General features: G+C 53.0%; 3 protein-coding genes across 8 annotated transcripts in view; 2 read left to right on the top strand and 1 right to left on the bottom strand.

Annotated features, from left to right (window-relative positions):
• Positions 1-22,353, bottom strand: part of AZIN2 (antizyme inhibitor 2) — a 28,615-nt gene extending 6,262 nt beyond the window's left edge. For 2 of the 4 annotated variants that reach the window (XM_021375187.1, XM_021375184.1), the window contains exon 1: positions 654-784. The gene's annotated coding sequence lies outside the window, so the exon portion shown is untranslated. Of the gene's footprint in view, positions 1-42; positions 121-653; positions 876-1,014; positions 1,233-9,759; positions 9,856-17,531; positions 17,646-22,248 lie in introns of those variants that run through there. The other 2 variants (XM_021375183.1, XM_021375185.1) reach the window with 2 other exon arrangements.
• On the top strand, positions 170-6,889 carry AK2 (adenylate kinase 2). 2 transcript variants are annotated; one of them, XM_021375191.1, is made up of 7 exons: positions 170-330; positions 677-802; positions 2,633-2,743; positions 2,851-2,945; positions 3,534-3,606; positions 4,181-4,376; positions 6,104-6,889. In XM_021375191.1, the coding sequence occupies exons 1-7, from the start codon at positions 217-219 to the stop codon at positions 6,109-6,111; spliced, it is 723 nt and encodes a 240-aa protein (XP_021230866.1). In that variant the 5' UTR covers positions 170-216; the 3' UTR covers positions 6,112-6,889. The 2 variants fall into 2 exon arrangements, with proteins under 2 accessions (XP_021230866.1, XP_021230865.1); XM_021375190.1 differs by lacking the exon at positions 6,104-6,889 and having other exon boundaries at positions 4,181-6,097.
• The window catches only part of RNF19B (ring finger protein 19B), a 25,217-nt gene continuing 9,646 nt past the window's right edge, over positions 7,046-22,616 (top strand). Inside the window, exons 1-3 of one of the 2 annotated variants that reach the window (XM_021375182.1) lie at positions 7,046-9,251; positions 21,658-21,822; positions 22,421-22,616. The exon at positions 22,421-22,616 is cut by the window's right edge and continues 515 nt beyond it. In XM_021375182.1, the coding sequence (XP_021230857.1) occupies positions 22,512-22,616 (105 nt within the window). In that variant the 5' untranslated portion in view covers positions 7,046-9,251; positions 21,658-21,822; positions 22,421-22,511. The remainder of the gene's footprint in view (positions 9,252-21,657; positions 21,823-22,420) is intronic. The other variant, XM_021375181.1, reaches the window with a different exon arrangement.

The raw sequence follows: 22,616 nt of genomic DNA, 5'->3' as shown, positions 1-22,616 counted from the left end.
CCTTAGCCCCTTTGTAAGGAAAACCTCACACCGGCAGCTCACCGCTAACAAGCCCCGCACAGCGGCGATCCCCGAGCACCCAGAAACACCCGCAGCTCCCCCCGCACGGAACTGCCCGCGTAGCCCCGCCCACCAGTGCGTGACCCCGCCTACCCCGTGCGTAGCCCCGCCCACCACGTGTCTGCGTGACCCCGCTAGGCGCAGTCGGCGGCAGCCATGGCTCCGAGCGCGCAGGCGGGGGGCGGTCGCGGGCAGGCGCCGGGCACGGGGCTCCGCCGGGGGATCCGCGCGGTGCTGCTGGGGCCGCCCGGCGCCGGAAAGGGCACCCAGGTGAGGGGGCAACGAGCTGGGCCTAGGCGGGGTGCGGCCTCCTCGGGCCCGGCTTCCTGGGCCTGTGCGTGGCAGCCCCGCGGGGGCACCCGGCGTGCGGGCCTTTGTCCCGGCCCCTGTAAGGTTCCCTGGAACCACGTGTTCCCATCCCATCCCGCTGCTGCGAGTGGGGACGAGGTCTGGTTGGTGTGACGTTGGACCTGGGGGGGTGCCTGTCCCAGGGGGAGGCAAAATTGGAGTGGCCGCATCCTCTCCTTGTCCAGACCCGAGCTAGGCCCTGCCCCCCCAGTGCTGCCACTGAAATCACCGCGCTGCGTTCTCACCTTCTGTCTGTCCTTTCCTGCAGGCTCCGAAGCTGGCTGAGACGTACTGCGTCTGCCACCTGGCTACGGGGGACATGCTGCGGGCCATGGTGGCCTCAGGCTCCGAGCTGGGCAAGCGGCTCAAAGAGACGATGGATTCAGGGAAGCTGGTGGGTAGCAGCAGGATGCTGGCAGGGGACAGACCGACAGCACCCTGTACCAGCAGCAGCCAAAATTCACCTCCTAGTCAGAAGCCAAAGTGACTAAACCCAATACGAGCAGGAAGGGCAGATTGTAGGGTGAAGGTGAGGTTCTCCTTATTACCCTGCAGGAGGAACATCCTATAAAAGCATCCTCCCCTGTCAAGCTCCTCCTTGCTTACCAGCAGCCTCTGTGCCCTGAGTTGTTGTTTCTGTCATGGAGCTTTTACGCTCGAGGGATGCAGTGTGGGCCATGGCGTGTGAAGGTTTGTCCTTGGAGCAGCAGGGTGTGAATCCCCTTCTCTGCAGCTCCAGTGTCTCTTCACGTGATGTCTGGACCACTGTGGGGTTGAAGACTTTCTCCTTTCATCTGCATCCCAGCCCTTCTGCTTGCCTGTCACTGTAAGATGAAAGTAGACTTAGGAATGTTGCTGTGGCAGTTACAGTGTGATGGTGTAATGTTGTGCAAAAGACACTTTGTATCCAAGGGTTAGGTCCTCTAGCAAATTCATGTTCTAGAGATGTAATTATCTTTCAAAATGACTGAGATCCCTTAAGAAAACCTGAGGGGCAGCAAACCTTGGTGACTTGCCCCACAACTAAACAGTGTGGGCAGATGTGGGACGTCGCTGTTAGCTGTCACTGGCTCATAATGCCCCAAGGAGACTCTGCAGGCTCCGGAACGAGGTGGCATATGTCCAGCTTTAGCTTAAAGTGTGCATTGCAACACTGAGTCTGGTTGTGAAAGATAGAGGCCTTATCTGTGGTGAGAGTGCTGGTATCTGCCACATGTATGAGGCCGAGGGTGCGGAGTGCTGTGCCGGGGTGTCCTGGTGTGCTCTGGCTGTCTGATAACTCAGCTGGGAGCACAGCAGTACTTGGAGCCAGGATGGTTTTTTCATGCTCAATTATGCATTAATCCCTTCCCTGAAAGGGGTAATCAGGAAAGTGCAGAAGTGCTGTTGCTTTACCCAGGCTGCTCCCCACCCATATGCTTCCTGGTCCGGTTTATGTGCAGTGACAGCCTGTTCCCAAATCCTGCTGGGTCTCAGCTGTATGTACTGGAGGAAACAGCACCTGCTGATGATAAGGAGAGCTGCTGTTGGAACAAACACCTATTCTTGGGGCTGCAGCACCTGGTAGTACTTCTGAAACACTACAGCATAGAGAAGACGCTGATTCCAGAGGCATACTGAGGCTGTGATGCGAGAAGAGCTGCCCAGCAGGGCCAGAGCTTGCCAGCGGCTGTTTGGGCAGTTACCTTCACACATGGTTTACAAGAATCAACGAGCAGCTCACATGCTTTGCCCTTCCTGGCCAGGCCTGCTTACTCAGAGATGTGTGTGAAGGTACAAAGTAACAGGAAATAAAGGTTATGCTGGTATCAGTGGTTGTATTGACAATTGGCTTAAAAAAAAAAAAAAAAAGACATCTAGGGAATTTGTCTTAAGATCGATTGCTCATTTTGAAATACAGCAACCTTTGCACCAGTGCTGTAACTTCACTGTTATAAGTCTCTGCACAGGCTGGTGTGTCCCTGGTGTGAGATGCCTCATTAGCTCATTAGCCACGTCTTCATGTTGACATCCAGGGAGCACACCCCGGATGCGGGCATGCCTGAGCGTGCAGCTTTCACCCTGCTACAGCAGTGACCTGTGCTGCTGCCTTTGAGATTGGGACCAGCTGTAAAAAGGCTCTGGTGCAGGCTGGGTGCTGACATAAGTACCGCTGCTCTGTGGGCAGCTGTGTGTCAATGCCCGCTGCCTGCCCTGACCACGCGCCCCTCTCTCCTCTGTGCAGGTGAGCGATGAGATGGTGGTGGAGCTGATCGAGAACAACCTTGACACCCCTCCCTGCAAGAACGGCTTCCTGCTGGACGGCTTCCCACGCACGGTGAAGCAGGCTGAAATGGTACGTGAGCTGCTGCTCAGAGCCTGCGCAGGCAGCTCCTTTCTTCTGGGTGACAAGGAGCCCTTGGCTCGCATCTGCCCCTCTGAGTTGGGTGTTTGCTTTTGCAGCTGGATGAGCTCCTGGAGAAGAGGAGAGAAAAGCTGGACTCTGTCATTGAGTTCAGCATCCCTGACTCCTTGCTCATACGGAGGATCACTGGACGGTAACTCTTCTCTCCCAAAAGCTCTGTGCGCAGGGTGGAGGTTCCTATTTCACAGGAGCGTCCTTGTTTGGGATCATTTTGGTCATTCTCACAGCACTTAGACCAGCCCTGCAGCTAGCCCTGTATTAGATTTCTGCACTGTTTGAGCCTTCCATGCCTGGGCCAATCTGAACACAGCCTGTTGCTGATATGAATCAACGACCTTGGTGACCTAGCTCAGCCCTTAAGCCTGCTGTCTGACAGCTAATGTCTGTGCTCTTTTGGTGCTATTACATCTCCCTTATGCAAGCTGTTTGGGCACTGCTGAACCTCCTGTCCAGGATCAGTCATGGTTGTGCAGAGACACAGATGTCTCCTGTTTGCTGTGGCACTGTAACCTTTGTGCTCCCCTTCTCCATTTCCTAGTGCAGCTTCTTTTTATTGCAAGCACTTGAAGAGGCCATTGGTACCGAAATAGCTAGAAAATGTTCTCCTAATAGAGAGAGGCTAATTGTGTTGCTGCTGCAGGTGTTTCTGTGCTGATGACTGGCAGGTTCAGACCTCATCCTGGCACAGGGCCCCTTTGCTGACACTTGCTTTCTGTCTTAGGCTGATTCACCCAGCAAGTGGCCGCTCTTATCACGAGGAGTTCAGACCCCCGAAAGAGCACATGAAGGATGATGTATGTGAGCTCCGAGGCCGCAGCTTACATTGCTTTGGGTTTGGCTGGTGCTTTGCAGCATCCCTGGAAAAAACTTGTTTCCTTCTCTCCTACCTTCTGTTCTGCTTTTTTGGGGAGCGTGGGGGAACTGCCTGGGCAGCCGAGGCCAACAGTACAGCAGGGAGCAAAGCATAGAGGGATGAGTGAAGGGTACGGCTGGTCTGCGGAGCCTGGGCTCTGCCACATCACAGCTTGGTGGAGTCTGTCTATAGCTGAAGTTGCAGTGGGTCGCGACTGCTTTCCCTCCTGGGGAGCAACTGTTGCTGGCATTTGGTCTCGGGGCTCCTTTTAGCAAGCAGAATGGTGCGTGAGGGAAAGACCATCGTGCTGAATCCTTTTCTTCAGTGACGCCTCTGGGACTTGGTTTGGCTGCTCTGGGTTCACGCTGCTCTCCCGTGCTGACCTGGGGACTTGCCTCTGCAGCTCTGCATTGTGGCCCGCCTCGGAGGAGGGGAGCAGGGTTTGTAGCTGCGCAGAGAAGGGGGGAGTGCATCAGGCTGCAGCTAGCTGGAGACTGTCCCCTTGCTTCTCCCAGGTCACTGGAGAGCCCCTGATCCGCCGCTCAGATGATAATGAAACAGCCTTGAAAACCCGCCTGAAGGCCTACCACACGCAGACCTCCCCCCTGGTCTCCTACTACAGCAAACGAGGGATCCATACCGCGGTGGATGCCTCCCAGTCTCCTGATGTGGTGTTTGCTAGCATCCTGGCAGCCTTCTCGAGAGCAACATGTAAAGACCTGGTTATGTTCATTTAGGGCTCTGTCCCTGGATGGAGCTTGCCCTTGTCTGTCTCTCTCCGTCTCTGTCTCTCTCTCTCTGTCTCTCTCTGTCTCCTTGTGGCCAGGGAGAGTGAAGAGCTAAGTAGAGTAGAAGAGGAGGGGATGATGCAGCCTGAGGCAAGACTTTGCTAATTCTCTATTAAACAAGCTGTTAACGGTTTCCATCTCAGTGTACTGACCGTCAGTCTGTCTGCAGATGTGGGCGATTCGGCCCCTAGAGGTCGCAGTGCACCTGAGCACCAGCCGCCAGAGCTGAGCTCTGCACCCCTTTGGGTCCAAGGGCTTTGGTTTTCTTTTAGAGCTCTAGCTCCCCAGGAGAAGCAGCTGTACTTCCAGCTGTTCCTGGCTGCTCCCCAGAGGATGAGCAGCAGTGGGAGGCAGAGCTTGGCTGTGTGCACAGCCTGCTGCTGCCCAGGGCTGGGTGAGGACTTGTTTCCATTGAATGCGTTTTACCAAGAGCATGGTTTTCTCTTTTTCTTTTAAAAAAAAAACAAAACAAAAAAACAACGTGAAGTCTCTGGTCAGACAGTCACTGCAGCAATTTGATTTCCTGAGGACAAGAAAAGGACTTGGATGTCAGTTCTGTCCCTGCACCCTTCCCTTGGCTTTGGCCAAGGAGATGAAGGTGTGTTGTGCTTCCCCGATCTCAAAGTCTAAATAAAGCCTTATTGCAAAACAAATGAGTTTTCAAGGCCTGGGGAACAGAGTTATTAACCACTGGCCTTCCATGCCCTTCAGCCAGTGACCTTTTTTTATGAGATCATGGAAATATACTTGTTTCTTGAGCAAGTCAAACAGCTTGGCGTGGCCGTCCATTTGTGGTGGACATTTCAGTGCCGTTACGCCACCATCTACAACCTTGCAAGGCTGATGACAACCTTTGCCCATGTGTGATTTCAGCCCTGCCTAGGAGATCTCACTGAAAATGCAGATTGGCCCAGATAAAACTTTGTCCTTTGGCCTTAAGTGTATGTTTACTGATTCAGTGTTCCCGAGTCCTCTCCTCTTCCAAGGAGCTGGTGTGTCTCCCTCATGCACTGAGCTGTGGTGGGCTGCGTGTCCAGAACAGGTGCTCAATCCTCAAATCTCTTGCAGTTTTTCTTGATAATTACTCTCTTGTCTGAAAATGACTCTGTCCTCATACATCCTTTCCAGGAAGACAGCCCTCTTCCTTTCCAGCAAACTGGAAATAATGCTAGAAACTGAAAGCAGTTGACTTCTTGCTCTTGAAAGTGTGTGAGTGTGGGGAGAGGGGATTTGAAAGTAACCAAGGGTGCTGGTTTTGTCAGCTGCCCGAGTTTCCCCAGGTGGCTGTTACCTCATCACTTGTTGCATTTTCCCATGAAAGGGCAGCCCAGGTGTGTGGTGTCAGAGTGCAGGAAGCAGGGGGGTGAGCACTCGGTGCAGGACTGCTGTGCTCTGAGGCAGTAGAAGCATCTTGAGAGAATCAAAGAAAGAGCCACAGCCCTATGTGCTTCATAATGCAGGGTTCCTGGCCAGTTGGCATTCCTGAATCTAGTCGAGGTTTTACTCCACAGCCAGAACAACGTGTTCTTCCACTCTCCATTTCTTTTTCCCCTTGTGTTTGCTTTGCATCCAGCTCAACAGCCTTTTATGCCATAAGCCATTTTGTTTTTTTCCCTAAATATATTTTTTCTTTGTTCCCATTTATTCCAGCTGAGTGACTCCGTGAACCAGATGAGACACCACCAAACGCTGCACACTGCTACTTCAGCCATTGCAGCCTTCCCCTGGTGCAGGGGGGGCAGGGAGGGGTGTTACAATAGATGGGAAGGAAAAGAGGCAGTAAACAAGGGAATTAGGGGTTGATTTGGTTGTTTTTTTGTTTGTATTTCTTATTCAGCAGAATCATTCTGAAGAGGAGGTGCCCTTCTCCTTAGAAATCAGTGTTTAGGAAAGCAAAACTATTGTAAAGAAGCATCTCTGCCAGTGACCAGACCCAGGTCATTGACACGTAGCAGGGTAGGGCTAGGAACCATCCCAGGCTTCTCCACGACGTCTTACTGGCTCTTAAAAGCTGGAGGCTATCGAAGGTTTGCTGTGATTTCTAAAGCTGCTTCCTGTCAGCAAGGACCAAAACGAACAAATGACTTCTCAGAAGTAGAAAAGGAGGAGGAAAAAAAAAGGATGCTATGGTGTTTTCCTGAAAGTTTTGTTTTTCTTGTTCTGCTGCATTCCTCCACCCCAGCATAGACTTCAAGGTTCTGCTGCTGCTGAACTGAGGGGCTGCGGTGCTAGTCCAAGCCTGCCTTACTCGGCAATCAGGTGGCTTTTCTGTGATCTTGACCAAGCTGGAATTCACATAATGCTGAAGAAATGCAAAAGAACCTTTCTTAAATGATGGCACAAATAACACTTAATTGGCTTTTTTGCATTTCTTCCTAGATCAAATGGTGCCTTGTCTAACCTCTGAATCAATAATAAAATAACCCCTTCACATTTTGTATCTGTTGCTGTGTCCTTTTTGACCTGCGGACAGCGTGGAAGCGGATGACATACTAACAACTGAGTGGGGTGGCTCCTCTGGACTGATCCTATCTCAAGGACGTTTCTGTGCAGCTAGAAATGCTGCTTGTAATTCCCTTTATGTTCTTTGCTGAGTGTGTTTCAATGCTTTATATCACCATAGCAATGCTGTCTCTTGCTGACTTCGTGTCTCTCGTTTCTTCATGCATGGTGCTGAAAGCGCAGCCCCCGTGTATCCTGCCCCTTTGTGGTCAGAGCTCCTTTCAGGTGTTTTTACAACCTATGTCATTCCCAGCCTTTCCTCCCTCTTCCCTTCTGGTTCCTGGTGCGCGGAGGAGCTGATGTTATTTCCTCTCTTACAGTAACTGCAAGCCAAGTACTGTCTTCTGTTTCTGCTTGTTTACCTTCTGCCTTTCATACCTTGCTGCACTGCTCCTTCCACCAGTGCCTGTCAAACTACACAGGACAAAATCTGCTGTAAAGCAGCATCTGAAGGCATTTCCTGGTCTCCTGTTACCCTGCTTCCCAGCATCCCAGGCTGTCATGGGTGCTCTGAGGAATCCCAGAGGAAGGTTGTGCTGATGAGAAGTCATGGTTTTTTCCAGCGCCCTCGGTACCACATGGTAGCAGCCCTGCTTGCATCTGGGGCTTTGATCCAGGCCCTGTGGGCAGACATCAGAGAGGGTCAGGCTGCCTATGCCTGCTTCCTCCAGAAACGACTGGTTTCTTCAGTATAATTGGGTACCCTTGCTCCTCAGCCATGCAGTCTCTCTGTTCTCTGATGGTTTTGTTACCTTTCTCTGCCTCTGATCAGCATTTTCCATCTTTTGAAGGCAAGCTTATGTTTCTTCTGCATTTGTGGTGTTCTTCCCTTATTTCTTTTGATGATGGATGTTAAATTATGCTCTTCCTCATTGCTGGGGAGTCTGTCCTCTTGCTGCTTGCCTACTGCTGTTTTCAGAACCTGCTCTGCCTGCTCCTCCTGGCTTGCCAGTGTGTGGGATGGCAGCTCTGGCTCTCTGAGCTGGGCTTCTTCCAGTTGATCACCAGCTTACCCAAAAGTGGAGCACAAAATGAGTTGTTGGGGGTGCTGTGAGGTTGCTTAGCTCAAGTGAGCCTCTGTCCTCTGTAGCTGGATCTGTTCTGTGACCTGTCTCTGTCACAGTGACCTTGAATGTTTTCCATAGCATGTGATGCTCTGCAGGTGCTGTAAATTCCTTCTGTTCAACGATTTCACTCCAGCAAGCTGCTTATCAGGCACTCTTTTGAAAACTGTGTTCATATTTCATTTAGAAAATTATTCAGCAACTATAAAAGGGGAAAATTCCTATTTATAGCACAAGAACCAGCATCAAATAGGACACTGAATTCTCACTGATAGAGGAAGTGACCTGTTCTCTAATGCAGCAATATTTCTGCTGAAAAGAAACAGCATCTCAGATGGGGGAAGGGATGAAAAAGCCTTGGGCCATCTCTTTCCATTAAAGATGCGCTGCAGTCCTAAAAACGTAGTATCTGGCCTTCTCCCTTCCTGATAAAACCATCTGTGAACAATACTGCAGAAAACCCTTTCTCTGTGGGTTTGTGGTTAGTAATAATGAGTCTGATGGCTCCTGATGGTCTGTTCTGGAGTCGGTCTTAAGTTTCCGATCGATAGCTGCTCGCCGACCTTGACCTGGGAGTAAAGGCAAGTCCCTGCAAAGCGTGTGTGCTATGGACAAGCAGCACAAATCCCTGGCTTGGATAGAGCTTGCATGAGGTGTGAGTGCGGCATACACATTTGCACAGCCCTGGTACAGAAACAGCACGTGGGACTGAGGAACAAAGAACCGGTGATGAACAGGGAAGGTGGGAAGAGCACGGGGCTGGTGCCCTGCAGTGCCGCATGGAAGCACGCATGGTGACTGCTGGGGAGGTGGCTGTGTTTCATCTGAGCCTGCCACCCTGATCACAACCCTGCTCTGCCTTCCCCTCCCCTGGCTACCGTGAGCCTTCCCCCGGGGCCATGCTGGCGCTGCTGGCCTCTGGCTGCTGCCTTTCCCTGCTGTCTCCTGTCCTTCCTGTGGTCTTCAGGCTCCTGAGCAAGAGCTGCAGTGGGTGATACCAAGCGAGGCCCTGGGAGGTGGAGGACCAAAGGATGGGATTCCCCTCGTGTTGCTGTGGAAACCGTTGGAGGGGAAGCAGCAAAACCGGGGCTGGCAGGGAGTGCTGGGCGGTGTGCAGGGCGGCTGCGGAGGCAGGGCTGTGCTGACATCACGTGGGGAGGCGGCGTGGGGAAGGGAGAGCAAGGGAAGGCTGCGGAGGGAAGAGAGCTGCATCCGAGTGGGCTCCGGGCAAGGTAAGAGACCCCATGGGAGCAGGGTAGGGTGGGTTCTAAGAGTGGCTGCAGGCTCAGAACCTGCCTTGGCATCCTTCTGGCTAGCATGCTGATGTGGAGGGGTGTTCCTGGGCAGCAGCAGCATTATACAATGCTCTGACAACCTGGCACAGCAGGGCTAGGCTCTTAGAGACCCGGTCAGAGCCCGGCTGCCTGATGCAAAGCTGCAAATGTGTCCCCCCTGGAATATCAGTGTGTGTATCACTGCCGGGAAGAGCCAGGCGTACCTAAACCTCCAGAACAGTGCGGCAGCCCTAGTACCTCTAGAGAAGGGGACCAGAGTTCCCTCTTTGGATTAGAGCACAAACCTTTGAAGAAATGAATGAGAAGTTTGGAGACCCAGTCTCCTTGAGCTGCATCAAGCTAATAGGAGGCTGTAAGCAGAGCTTGTGCATTGGAGCCAAACCCAGCAGTGTACATTTGGGATGGGTATCCTAAGCTACACATCCCCAGCTGTCTCAACACTTACCCAGCCTGTGCAGGAAGCAATCATTCCGGAGAAGGCAGCCTGGTACACATTTACTGCTAGGAGTTCTCTGGATGTGGATCCTGGGAATCTGCAGACCTTGGAAGCAAAAAAAAAAAAAAAAGCCCTTGAAATGTTTTGCATGTAATGTTGTCTTTTAGCGTAATAGTTGCATAAGGGGATCCAATCTGTTAGCAGAGAGAACAAGGGGTGACGGTCACCTCTGCGCCCTGCAGCATCCCAGTGGTATCTATGTACTCGACTGGCCCAGGGGGAATTTCATCACTTCCTAATCCGAAAGCTTGGCTTGTTCGTTAATGCTTGGAAAAGCTGGTGGTGTTACAGCTCTGATTCCATGGCAGAGGGGTGTATGGACTCCACGCCTACAAAGAGGACAGGCTGGGCACAGCTTTGTCCATCAGGACCCACAGTGTGCATCTGACTAAGCAGAGAACTTATAGGGTTAAAAGCTCATTGCTGGCAACCCCCTGTGGGAGTCACAAACCAGTACTGGGGTGGAGATAGAAGAGGCACAGAGCAGAACTTCAAGTGGAGCTGAAGAAACTTTTTTTTTTCTTTTAACATCAAAGAACAGGGAGGAGCCAGTGCCCCTGTCACAACCATTTTGTTGAAAAAAGTTTCACGTTTCTTATGTTTGTGGAATCAGGACTAGAGAAGACATTTAAGAGGCTGGGGAGGGCGGTGGGGCCATGGAGAAATGCAGTCAGGAACGCTTGAGCATACATGAGAATGCAGAATTGTAAAAAGGAGCATAAATACACCTTCAATAGGGAAGGGTATTGCTGCAGGATGCACGATCTTCCCCCATGAAAGCACAGATACTGGGTCTATACGGAGCATTTGGGAGTGGCCCACGTTGGCCATACTGCTGCTTATTTTACGGTAACTGCAAAAAGCAACAGCTTGTGCTGCTGTGTGGGACTCCTGTGGCAGCACTGCACTGGAGGCCCCACACACACAGGCTTTGAGCAGAGGGCAGGCTGAGGAGAGGTGGCAGGGCTGTCACCAGGTGGCTGCACAGTCAGCTGCGCTGCGTACCTCTGACGTGGGCAGCAGGGGAGGAGAGGCTCTGGCAGTGCTGCACAGGGCAGCTGGGGCGGGAGGGAGCCAGCTCCGGGTGGCCCCAAGCACTCCCAAATGAGACTGTCTGTCCTGGCTGCAGCTTGGGAAGGGTTAACTCTGCTTTTCTGCAGTTCCAGTCCCTGAGGTAGCTGCTGGCCATGCAGAACTGCAAACACAGCTAGGGCTGGTTCTGGGTCGTGTTTCATCTTGATTTCTCAAGGGTATTCAAAATGTAGTAGGGGAATGGCACCAGAACTGCCTATGAACAGAAAGCCCCATTCAACCCTCCCAGTCCTTGACCTTCCCCACTGTTCCTTCTCTTCACCCTATAACTTGCCTACGCTGCAAAGGGGATGATCATGTGAATATTACACAGCCCAGCATCTGCACATCAGCTGAAGCAGCTGAGTGTCTCTAACATGCTCTGAGTGCCTCCATGCGATCTCTCTCCCACAGCTGTGCTGTATTACGTGGGTGTTTGTCCCCTACCATGGGCTATCGCTGCTAGGCACGAGACCTATTTGCAGCAATTCTTTTGCCCTTCGCAAGGGAGGCAGAAGGGCAGATATTTTCACCTCCCCAGAATGTAATAGGTGGATGCACTGGGAGCTTGCACTGGCTGTTGGTACCCAGCCTGCAAACGCCCCTCTGAGAAAACAGGGCTGTGGATCTGCAAGCCTCTGCAGAGGGCTGGGGCACCAGGAGGAGCTGCCCTTGTGCCAGGGTCCAGCGAGGGCCCTGGGAGCTGAGCCAGGTCCTGTCAGACATTCTAATCCTTCCTGTTCCAGTCTCTCTTGGCCATGACTCCACTGCAGAGAATGTTTTCCAGTTCCTTTGGCAGAGACACGCACAGGCGCCTGCCCTGTGTTTGCCTTCATCCTTACCTGGAGGGTGAGAGCCAGCAGGGCAACTGGTGCACCCAGGAGTGTGGGTCAGTGTGTTCCCAGTGCTGCCCTGGGGTCCCCTCTGTCATCTCCCTAAGCCTAGGGTGGAATTTCCCTCTGCTGAGGCTGCCATTTGTTTAATAGCTGAGGTTACTTGAGTAATCAATAGTTCCCTGTTTCTTAATGGAAATATTATCCCTTTAGCTAAAGCAGCATTTCTAACATTTTATAAACCTGGCCTTAACTCTCATCTCTAGGGGGAAATCTAGGTGCACTCTCACCTACCATCCATAGGACTTTGCTCCTTGTTTAGCTACTGCCAGCATCTTCATTTCTTTTTCTGAAACTACCTGGGACAGGCTGGAAGAACACAGAGAAACTGCCCAAGTCATTTGACTCCTGTCAGTCTCAGCCCCTCTCTTGGTTCTGCTCCAACAGCTCATCCTCTCTGCTTGCTTCTCTAAGGAAGGTGATGAGGACAGAGTCAGTGGGATTCATGTGGCCAAATGCATTGCTGATATAAATCCCAGTCCACAGGGTCTAGGGAACTTGGCTCAGCTGCTGCCAAGAAAAGAAAAGCTTCCCATCATACAGCAGGCCCAGTGCAAGGCAAGACCAGGGCTGCAAGACGAAGTGCCCATAGCAAGGCTCCATGGCTGTGAATAAAACTTCCTTGCAAACACACAAAGGCTTCAGCTCCCTGGAGCTGGATTCCCACTGGTTCCATCCCAGGTAGCAAATGGCTGGACAGTGGCTCTAGGTTCCAGTTTCCTCTGACTTAGCAAGACCACAGAGTTTGTTTTGCCACTGGGACAACAGAAACACCCTTGGTGTGTACTGTTAGCATCTCTGCATGCTTCCACCACTTCCAAACCAAACAAGGTCACAAAGAGACCCAAGAGAAACCCACTTCCCCTCTTCACTGGAACTCCTCTTTCTGCCTCACGTATGCCTTTGTTGCCATCTCTTGCATGCCAAATGCAGGAACAAACACTGGGGTTTGGCAGGGCTCAAAGCCTTGGCTTCTCAGACGGGAAAGAAGCGTTCTTGGTCCCCAGCCCAGAGACAGGGTTCTGCTCCCTGTCCACTGCCAGGTTCTCCAGCTGCAGTTTTGGTGCTCATCCCATGCTGAGAGCGCTGTTCCTACATGTTGGGACGGGGCAGCACCCCTGGGTGCTGGGCTTGGAATCCAGGGGGAGGGGGTCTGAAAAGCTGGGGCAGAAACCAGAGCTACGTGAAGCCCAGCACGCTGCTGTGGCTGAGCTGCACGTCCCAGCAGGAAGTGCAGGAGTCAGTACTGCCCTGAGAGGCTTTTCCCCAAATATGCATGACTGCAGTGGGCAGGGAAAAGCAAAGGGAGGCTGGGCAAAGCCAGAATGCCTCCAGTTTGTCTAAATAGGGATGTTATTACCAACAGTTGCCCCCCAAGAGACCGCAGGGCATATCTAGAGAGGGATCCTGTAACTCATGGACAACTGGGAGGCACTTGGCAGCTTCTGCTTTTCCAGTGGTAGGCACTGGGCCTTTCCCAGCACCCAGGGGACTGGGATGGCAACCTGGATTGGACAGGTCAGGCCTGGACAGATGAGACATGGTCAGAGCTGCTGCCTCCCTGCTAGCGAAATGCTATGGAGCAACAGCAGAGCCTAGCTTCTGTGGAGCATCTGAGGTCTTCATGCACACTGATCACCCCCATAAACCCCCTGCTTAATTTTCTACTCTGCACAGGCCAGCCTCTTCAGAGAGAAGATGGGCTAGTTTGCTTAAACAGTATCTACAGCAACTCGTATCTGAGATCAGCCCTGGAGAGGGAAGAGAGCTTCTTGTGGTGGCAGAGAGATAGGGCTGGGAACAGAGAGAGGAAGAAGAGGAATTTCATGGCTGCAGTACACGTGGGCTCTGTTTGAAGAGAAGTCAGAAGGAACAGGCTTGTGGTTGTGGCATCAGACCAGGAGAAGGAAAAGGTGGCTCAGTGGTAAACCCCAGTAGAACAAACCCTGTCCACTTTTCCATGCCAGCCTAGGAACAAGGGATGCTCATTCCTTGTTCCTGCTTGTAATGCCATAATGCAATAGAAAGCACAACAATAACAGCAGAGTAGCAAAATCCTAGGCTACAGCAAACAAGGCCTCGCTCAAATACAACAACCATTACCACAGAAACAAAGGGAAGAATCCGCTTACCTTCAAAAGGCCTCAGATAGGCAGGGATCTCCAAAGAGACACCCTCACCTCCACTGCCAACCCTTAAATGAGGTCTGGGAAGGGGTGGATCCTGGCTTCACCCCTTCTGGTCACTCAGGTGCATTGCTTGCAGCTGAGCTCCCCTGGGCTGGCCCTGCCTTCCCACCAGGTGCTCAATCAGTGCTTCAAGACACGACTTAGCATTTCTGCTACAGCTTCTTTTTCTCCTGCCCATATTGTTCTGCTCCAGGGCCACAGCAGTGGATGGTACATGGGACTGTCAGGAGAGCAGCTCCAGACTGAGCCAGGCTAAGGGCAAGGGCTTGGCGGCCGAGTATCAGGCTGAGGAAAGATCACATGTGAGACAAGGGAACTCAGACTAAGCCAATTTTCAGTGAGGAGCTCATACATTTCCCACCTGGTTAGTGTTGGCTCAGCCCTCTGGAAAATGACACGCATTTTCCTTGCTGCAGGGCCAGCAGTCTGGGAGCACCACACTGCTCTCCCCATCCTGGCTGCTGAAGGGACCAGAATCTCTCCTTTCCCCTTTTCACAGCTGTTGCTGGTTATGAAAATGGGAACATTCCCCAGCCAGTTCTCGGCAAGAACTGCCCTTTCCAGGGCTGACCGCATGGGCTGTTTCTTCCTCTTCCCTCCTCCTGCTGTCATAGATCTGGGTACATTCTAGCCCTGGTGAAGCACTGCCCTTCCTGGCTCCCTTTCCTCACGTGGCTCACAGAAGAGGCCCATGGCTCTGGCCTGTGAAGGGGGGACACTTATTCTTTTGCCTCAGATCTAGAAAAGTCTTGAGCTAATTATCTTCCCAAAGCACTGGGAAAGAAATAAGAAACCCTGGGATCTGTCTTGCTGGGGAGATTTACTCTGCAAGCTGTCAGTCTGCAAGGAAACCTTGTTCCTGACAGCAGCTACCATCCCAACAGCACACAAGAAAGGTCACACCTAACAGAAGAGCGGAGGGGACACTGTCATGGCATCTAACAGGAAAGTCGTTATTTCTTGTCACATCAGACACAGAACCCAAGCAAGAGCCTACATTACAGAGAAGGAACATTGCACAAAGCTCAGTGAAGACAGGAAAGAGACAGCAGGAGTCGCTGCTGCTGGGAGCTGCGGATGTCCAAAGCTTAACAAGATTCACACAGGGCCGCCCTACCCAGCAGGTTGAGTGTTTCTCGGAAATCCCAAATAGTGCAACTGAACTAATTCAGAAAGAAATTGTCTGGCTAGTGCCAAGATCAGGCTGAGTAACTCCTTCCACTCTGTCTTCCACTTCTGCTGGGTGAGGCAGGAAGCTGAAAACTCCCAGCCTGCTTTTGGGACCACAGCACATGTCAGCAAGCAGGCGACCATCCTGTTTCGGGGTACCACATACATGTGAGCACCAAACCCCAGAGTGTTCAGTTCCCTTCCTGACTCCCAGCGGCACAGAGACAAAATTTCCTCACTCTTCATTTCACATTTCGGGGAAAATTTCTGCCACTGGTGCTGACTTAAATGAAAAGTTGGTAAATTCAGAAGGAAATGCTGCTTCATTAAGTAAGAGGCTAACCTTTGGAACTGCTTTGAGAATTTTTGAGTTAAGTATGATAACTGGCTTGGAAACATCCTGATGGTTTTATAACATTTAATAACATCTGTACTTCTGTACCCAGACAAGGGTCACCAGACTGCTCCACGATGTGATAAGATCCCCTTAAGAGAAACCGGGGAAGAATTCTCTTCCTGTCTTTCCCCATCCTCTTGTGATTGTCATTGCTCAGCTTCCGTAAACCAAAGGAATTACCCAAGGCCAGTGTGCCGTGGCCTGGAGTACGGAGTCCACCACGGGGCCTGTTCCCATGAATCTGACTTCAGTTTGAGAATGAGCTCTACACTGCAACACTTCTGGAGGTGGTAAATGCTTTGGGAGCATTGCCTCTGAGACAGAGCAGTGAGATATGGCATTGCTGAAGGGGCTCCAGATAAGGACCGGCCCTGCTGATGGGAGTTGTGTTCTTGTCCTTGGAAGTTCCCCTAAAGCTTTTCTCTTCCCAGATGTCAACTGGTGCTTTCTGGCATCAGGGCTAAAACTCCTTCGAAGCCAAGCAGCCCCAGAGACAAATTGCAGCCACCACTTGCCCGTGACAGCAGGTCCCTGGCACTCAGTTCACTGGGGCCTTCTCCCATTAGCAGGTTACTAAAAACTCTGGATTATACCCAGGCAGCATGGACACTGTAACAGGCAAGCCCTGAAACTGCAGCGCCTGCTCCACTACACAGCAAAATAGGTCGTGCATCAGCAAATGAAAAAGGACAGATGGTGTCTGCTAATACAGCTTAGTTTATGGCCTGCAGGATTAACTCACTAGTTGTCATGCCTGCAGAAGATAGGAAATGGGTGGGTTAGGTGGAGGAAACACAGCGTGCCCAGCCCTACCTGTTTGTAAGGTGCACAAGCTTGAAAGGATGTCAGAGATGCTGTGAGGTTTTAAGATGCTGCCGAAGGACTGCCAGCATAGCATCTCTTCTGGGGTCTGGGCACTGAAGCTAGTGCCTTGAACCAAGCTCTTCTGTCCAGCTCCAGTTCCCACACTACTACTGCAAAGGTCAGCACTGTAGAAAGATGCTGAGCCATGCAGGCATCCCCAGCAGAGACAGGGACACCACCTGCAGTCTGCGCACCAACAGCCGCTCTGCAGGAGAGGAGCCCACAGCTTCCTGCCCTGTGCCAGCTGGGGAACAGTCTCCAGCTCAGCCTTTTGAACTCCCGAGCACTCTTGCGTCTGCAGGAGTGAGACAGAAAGCTGAGGCAGAAGCCTCAGGTCTTTTCAATGCTTTCTATGTGACACACTGTTCTCCTTTCCTGGAAATCAGGCCAGTGCTTCACTCTGCGCTCATTGCAGAAGACAAGCTCTGTGCCAGCATTGTAACTTCTCTGCATCTGCTGTCTGAGGTCAAAACAAACGCATCCCCATCCCCCACAAATGGTCCTCCTGAAGGTTTCACCTTGATCTTTGCTATCTCTGCTGTGGCCATGTTTGCTCAAATCCTGCAAGATGCTGAGCTCCCCCAAACACAGCTGTCATCACACAGAGAGGCTCCCGAGGCAGCGCTGGGCTCCAGCCCCGCTGTGTCTCTTGCTCTCCCCGAGTGTCACAGACAGGTGGCTGCCACCCGCCGCCAGAGGTGTTTGTCACCCCCACCTTCTCTTAACCACAACCAGCTGTCACAGGCACTGGGGTTTTCTCCAGTGACTAATTTGCCTGTGTTTATGCCAACACCAAACACATAATTGTCTGTTTAACAGCTTGGGTGAGGAGGGAGCCTGGCTGCTTCCTTGTATCGTAGGGATCAGACCAGCACTCTCCTGATGGCAGCACCCTGCTGGCTAAACCTTCTCAGTTTTAAATCCTGTATCATTACGGACAGCGGGTCACCAGGAAGAGTGAATTGAGAGCAGTGATCATTGTCACTTTTATCCCCAGAGCTGTACAGAGAGTGTGCAAGACAGGAGATATATAAGCAAATCAGAACAGCCTGTGCTTCTATAACAAAAGGAAATGCTTTTGTAGAGGTGAAAAGCGTGTCAGATTACTATTATAAGCAGTTGCTTAACGCTCCCTACCTTTACGTCAGTACTGAAGTAGATGGCATTTATCTCTACGTCCTTGCTTGGGTTCTCCTTTCGGCACGTGCGTATCCGCAACAGAGCCAGGCCCGTGGCCCATCTGGCTGAGACCTGGGGGGACAGGATGGTGAGACACATGGGCACTGAACCTCCAAGTTCTTCCCCCTCAGATCTCCCCACCTCCCACCTCTTTTATCAGCCGCTGACAAGATTTGCCATGTGCGTAGGTGGCTTCCAAGCTTACGAGATGATTCCCCACTCCCCCCACCCCTACTCATAAGAGCATTCAGGATTTCGAGGAGGGGGAGCACAGCATTCCTCCGTCTGCAAGCCTGTTCTGTAAGAGATGTGCGATGCTTTCACAGTGCTCCATGTGGCAACTCCCTCCCGGGATTTCACATGACAGCATCTTCCACGGAAAGTCACAGCAGGGAGTGGAAGATTGCCATGCAGTATGTGTGGGTGTTACGAGAGAGCAGAGTAGGATGAGGAGATGGAGGGGAGAGGGGGTGTAACCACAGAGCAAACCAGAATCCTATTGAAAGAGACTTGAATTCCTGAGCCCAAGGCTCCCCTCTGCCGCCTTTTGCTCTTCATTTAAAAGAATGTCAGTCCTTGTCAATCCTGCTGAGAAAAAGGGAATCAAGCAGAACCATCTCTTTGTTCCCTGAACACATCTCATGGGACCACGGGAGGCAAAAAGAACATGGTCTAACTTGATCAGTCCAGAGAGTGTGTGCAGTTGCACACTGGGGAGAGCCTTCCCCAGCCACTGTTGTCTTCCCTGGAGAGGAATAAACGTCCGCTAATGGCATCTCCATCTGAGAAATGATCATAGTGCACTGTCATTACAAACCAGTGGTTCCCCAGGGCCGCACAGAAAATGACCCTAGTGAGCTTCAGCTCTTGGATACGCAGCTGCTACCCCGTGTATGCAAAGCATCCCTCACTGCAGATCTCAAAGCTCTCAGGGTGAGAACCTCTCACAGCCCACGACTGCCAGCCCTGCTCTGCGCACCACAGAGCTGGGACACCAAAAGGAGAACACAGGAGGCCCACACACTCCTGGAGCAATGGGGCAAGGAGCTGGGACAATGTCACCACTGAGGTTTAAATTCCCTCTGCACTGCATGGTCCGACTGTCCCTCACACCTTTACCTTGATGCTGACACTATGGCAGCCTCTCAGGTTTGCTGGCACTGGTGCACCTCAGTGCACCCAGATCCCTTCAGGAGCCCTGGCTGTGCCACCAAAGCTGGGCCAAAGGTCTCAACCTGCCCAGAAACCAGAGCTGAGTCATTCCAGAGTGTTCCTGTTCAGCAACAAGGAAGAACTCCTCAGTTCGAGCTCCTGGTGTAAAGCCACTCCCCTCCTTTCCCATTTCATCCCAGATGTGGCTATTTTGGAAACCAGCAACATGAGCTGGATTTCCTCTAAACTCCATCTGCTCTGAAAAGCAGCTGGTGACCCATGAATAACTGCGTGTCCATTTGGGGAAAGAGGGAGAAACCCTGAGAAGATCTGTGTACTTCAGAGAAGTCTGCTCCAGGGGGGACTCACACATCAGTGCAAAAACGACCTGGAGGTTTCGGGCAGATTGAACCTCTGTGTGTCCTGCAGAGCAGTGACAGGAGCAGCAGGCAGTTATTCCCCAGATATCTGGGTAACCAAGAAAGGAGGGGGGAGGGGGGCAGGCAAAGGGGACAGGGTAGAAGCCAGAGTTTCTGTTTCATCAGCAGCAAACCAAAGCTTGTGCTTGTCTGCCAGGGCCCCACTGCAGCAACATTCCCAGCCACGCACACCCTGTGCCCTCCATGCAAATACTCCTGGTCTGAGGGCAGTTTCACAAGCCCTTCTCGGCAGCCAGCCTCTGCTTTCACTCTCTGAATTACAGAGGGGAGTTTTCATTACATCACCAGGGTTCTTCCTCCCTGAAGCCCATGTCAGAGCAGCCATTCTTCTCTGTAGGGGCTTTCAGGATGTGGGCGGCCAGGGCAGTTCCCAGGAAGGCAGCCCCGTGCCCCTGCAGTGGGTCCAACCTGCCTCAGCCACCCGCTGTCCCAGCCAGGCAGTGGTGGCACACGTTGGCTGCAGCTGGTGCTGAGATGCAGCTTTCCCTGTGCTGTTACTGGAAGCCTCCCTGGGAGATACAGCATTTCAGGCAGCTGTAAAAGCTGCCCGTGACAAATCCTGCTCTGACTGAAGCAGCAGGGTTGGAAGTCAGTGGCATTCCAGCTTTCTGCCAGCGTAAGCAAGAGCAAATTTGCCTATCAGAGCTGAGATTTGTTCACTGGAGCGTTTGAATTCTCTCTCTCTCTTTTTTTTTTTTTGTTTACATTTGAAAATGTCCCTGAGTTAAACAGTCAGGCTGATGCCAGCTTCCCTGCAGCCCCAGGTCGTGGCTAATCTATCTCCCTCCCAATCCGGTGCCGTTCCCACCAGTGCTTTCCTCTCCCAGCAGCCCTCTTCCCTGCGCTCTCTGTCCCAGCCCTGTGTTCCGCCTTCTTTTTTTTTTTTTTTCTCAATTTGAATCAAAACAAACCACCGGCTTCAAACTGCTCCCTCCTGAGGAACGTGCTCCTGGCCAGGGCTATGGAAACTCCACGCTGAAGCATCTCAGCCACACAGAACTTGTTTTCAAGTGGATGGTACGTCCAGAGCACGGCAGTTAGAAGCCCATGTCCAGCAGCACACTGAAAGCACTGAATCCTCTCAGCAGTAAGGACTGGCGAAGGATCTGCACGGCACAGGAGCAGGGAGGCAGAAGATGATGCTAAAGTCAGCGTGAGCCCCTCAGACCTCCCCCTCCACCTCTCAGTCCCGCTTGTATCACGATTCTTCATATAAGGGAATGAGGAATCGTTTCTGCCCTGTCAGCACATTGTGAGCTGATGCCTTTCCCAGGGACTCCAGATGGTTTTGCTCTCTGTGGCTGCATTACTGGTAATTCAGGCCCGCCTCACATGAGCTTTAGAGATGAAACCTTCCCACAATTAGTTACAGTCTGCTCTTGTGCCGCAACGGACGTGGGGCTGAGCTGTCAGAGTGCTGTCTGGGAGACCCATCCCACACACAGGCCCTGCCCAGGTTTCTCTATTTTGCTCAGGAGTGTGAATTTTCAAGTGAAATCATCAAACCAAGACAGTCTCGGCTGCAGATGGGTAGCGACAGCCATTTAAAAGCGTCTCAGACCCAACCCGTCTCAGCTAGGAACAGCTGATTTCAACATCATCTGGATTTACACCAATGTAACTCCTCTCCTCCCCTTCTCTGGCCTTCCTTTCCCACCAGTGAAAGGGGAGAGGATCCTTTCACATCTCAGTGCTCCGCATCAGAAGTGTCATAGCATCTCCATTCCTCCACACAAGGTGTTAACGTGAGCTGGCAGTATGGCAGGGACAGAGCTCAGTAACTCACGCTGTGCTGGGGCAAAGCACTCCCCACACACCCCTGTCGTATCGCAGCCTCTCTTGGAGAAGAGCTGCTTGGTCCTCTTGCTAAATTAACTTCTAATAGCAGGGTTCTTGATCCCAGGCAGGAGTTTAACACTCTGGGGCCAATCCCAAGTGCGGTCCAAAGCGTGCAGCTGGGCCAAAGGCACATGTCCTGCAGCTGGAATGCCAGAGAGTAGCAGAGGTGAGGGAGAGCTGACACACAGGCACTAGGGAAAGTCTTGGATGCAGCAGGCAGAACTACAAGAGAGGGTGTATGGCAGGCACAAAACTAACAAAAACATCACAGAAAGTAACAGGAGAGCTGAAGGGGTAGTGGGAGGGAAGGAAGCTTCATATGTGCGCTCATGCAGGTGATTTACTCCCTCTGTGCCTACATTCATCTTTCATCTATCAAGCAGGGAAGCATCATTATTATCTCCGCTGCACAGGCAGGCTCAGAGTCCTCGCCTGCAGCAAGGCACACAGCACAGCACCGGAACCCAGGTGCTTCTGACAGCCCGGGCTGGGCTCGCTCAGCCTTGTTCTGGTGCCAGAGGCAGTGAAAGGGGCCCCTGCAGCGGGGAGGGAGCCCAGTAACAAATGTGCAAAGAGGCTTTGCTGAGAGATACGATTCCAGGAGCGGTGATATCACAGAAGACAGCGGTGAAGCCACTCTTGTCTTCTCGCAGGAATGACCACAGACTGTCCAGTGAGAAGCTGGCAGCCTGCAGGGAAAGCAGCCGGTTCTGTGCTGATTTCCACACGCACTCGATAGGCACTGCAGATCTTTCTGCATCACTTCCCCTGCATAACAAGAGGCAGCGTCCTGCCCGTTGTTTTATTCCCCTCTGAAGGTGAGGCGGGGCCCGCAGGTCTCAGTGGGCGCAGGGGAACCCTGAAAGGGGACGGGAGCCTCAAAGCGTGCGGTCAGAGCGGCTGCGGGGCTGCGCGGGGGGAAGGCGGGGCGGGGAAATCCCCGGGTAAACGCACGGCCCTGCACAGCCGCCAGAGCGGGGGAGGCACGGGGACAGCCCCAGCGGGAGAGGAGGGCGCGGAGGGGCCGCTGTGGGCACCGATCCCTCCTCCGGCCCTCGGCTCCACAGCTCAGCCCCACCGCCCGCCCGGGCGGCTCCAGGCAGAGATGCTCCAGCCAAGCCCCAGAGCCCCGTCGGTGCTGCAGGAAGGGCACCGGGCCGCGGTGCCGGTAACGACGAGATTCACCCCACACCCCGAGGGGCTCTAGAGCCGCCTGGAGGAGCGCAGAGCCCACCACCCCTCACCTGAAACCTCCGCTCCTCGCACCTGCTCAGGGCGCTGCCCGCAACTAAAATGGCGGCGGCGGCTTCGCGCCGTGATTGGCGGGGCGGGAGGGGGGCGGAGCGAAGCCCAGGGGGCGGGGCTTGGCGGGCGGGGCGGGACGCGCTCACGGCTCCGGTGCCGCTGTCGTTGCAGCGCCCGTCGGGACGCGGTGTCCGGCGCCCGTCGCTCCCGGATCGCCCGCAGCTCGTTGATACCGTCGCCTGGCAACCGCCGCCCCGTCGCCATGGGCTCCGAGCGGGACTCCGAATCGCCGCGCTCCTCCTCCATCCACTCGGCCGCCGCCAAGTGCCCGAAGCCCGGCCGCCGCCGCCGCCTCTCCTTCCAGAGC

This window comes from Numida meleagris, chromosome 22 (assembly GCF_002078875.1).
Source record: "Numida meleagris isolate 19003 breed g44 Domestic line chromosome 22, NumMel1.0, whole genome shotgun sequence".
NCBI lineage: Eukaryota > Metazoa > Chordata > Aves > Galliformes > Numididae > Numida > Numida meleagris.
This window is presented reverse-complemented; position numbering and strand designations above follow the sequence as displayed.

Excerpts from the sequence above, each read along its gene's own strand:
- AK2 (XM_021375190.1), top strand. The coding sequence starts at position 217 with ATGGCTCCGAGCGCGCAGGCGGGGGGCGGTCGCGGGCAGGCGCCGGGC. Across the intron at positions 2,744-2,850 it reads CGGTGAAGCAGGCTGAAATG|CTGGATGAGCTCCTGGAGAA; the intron begins GTACGTGAGCTG and ends TTGCTTTTGCAG. Across the intron at positions 2,946-3,533 it reads ATACGGAGGATCACTGGACG|GCTGATTCACCCAGCAAGTG; the intron begins GTAACTCTTCTC and ends TTTCTGTCTTAG.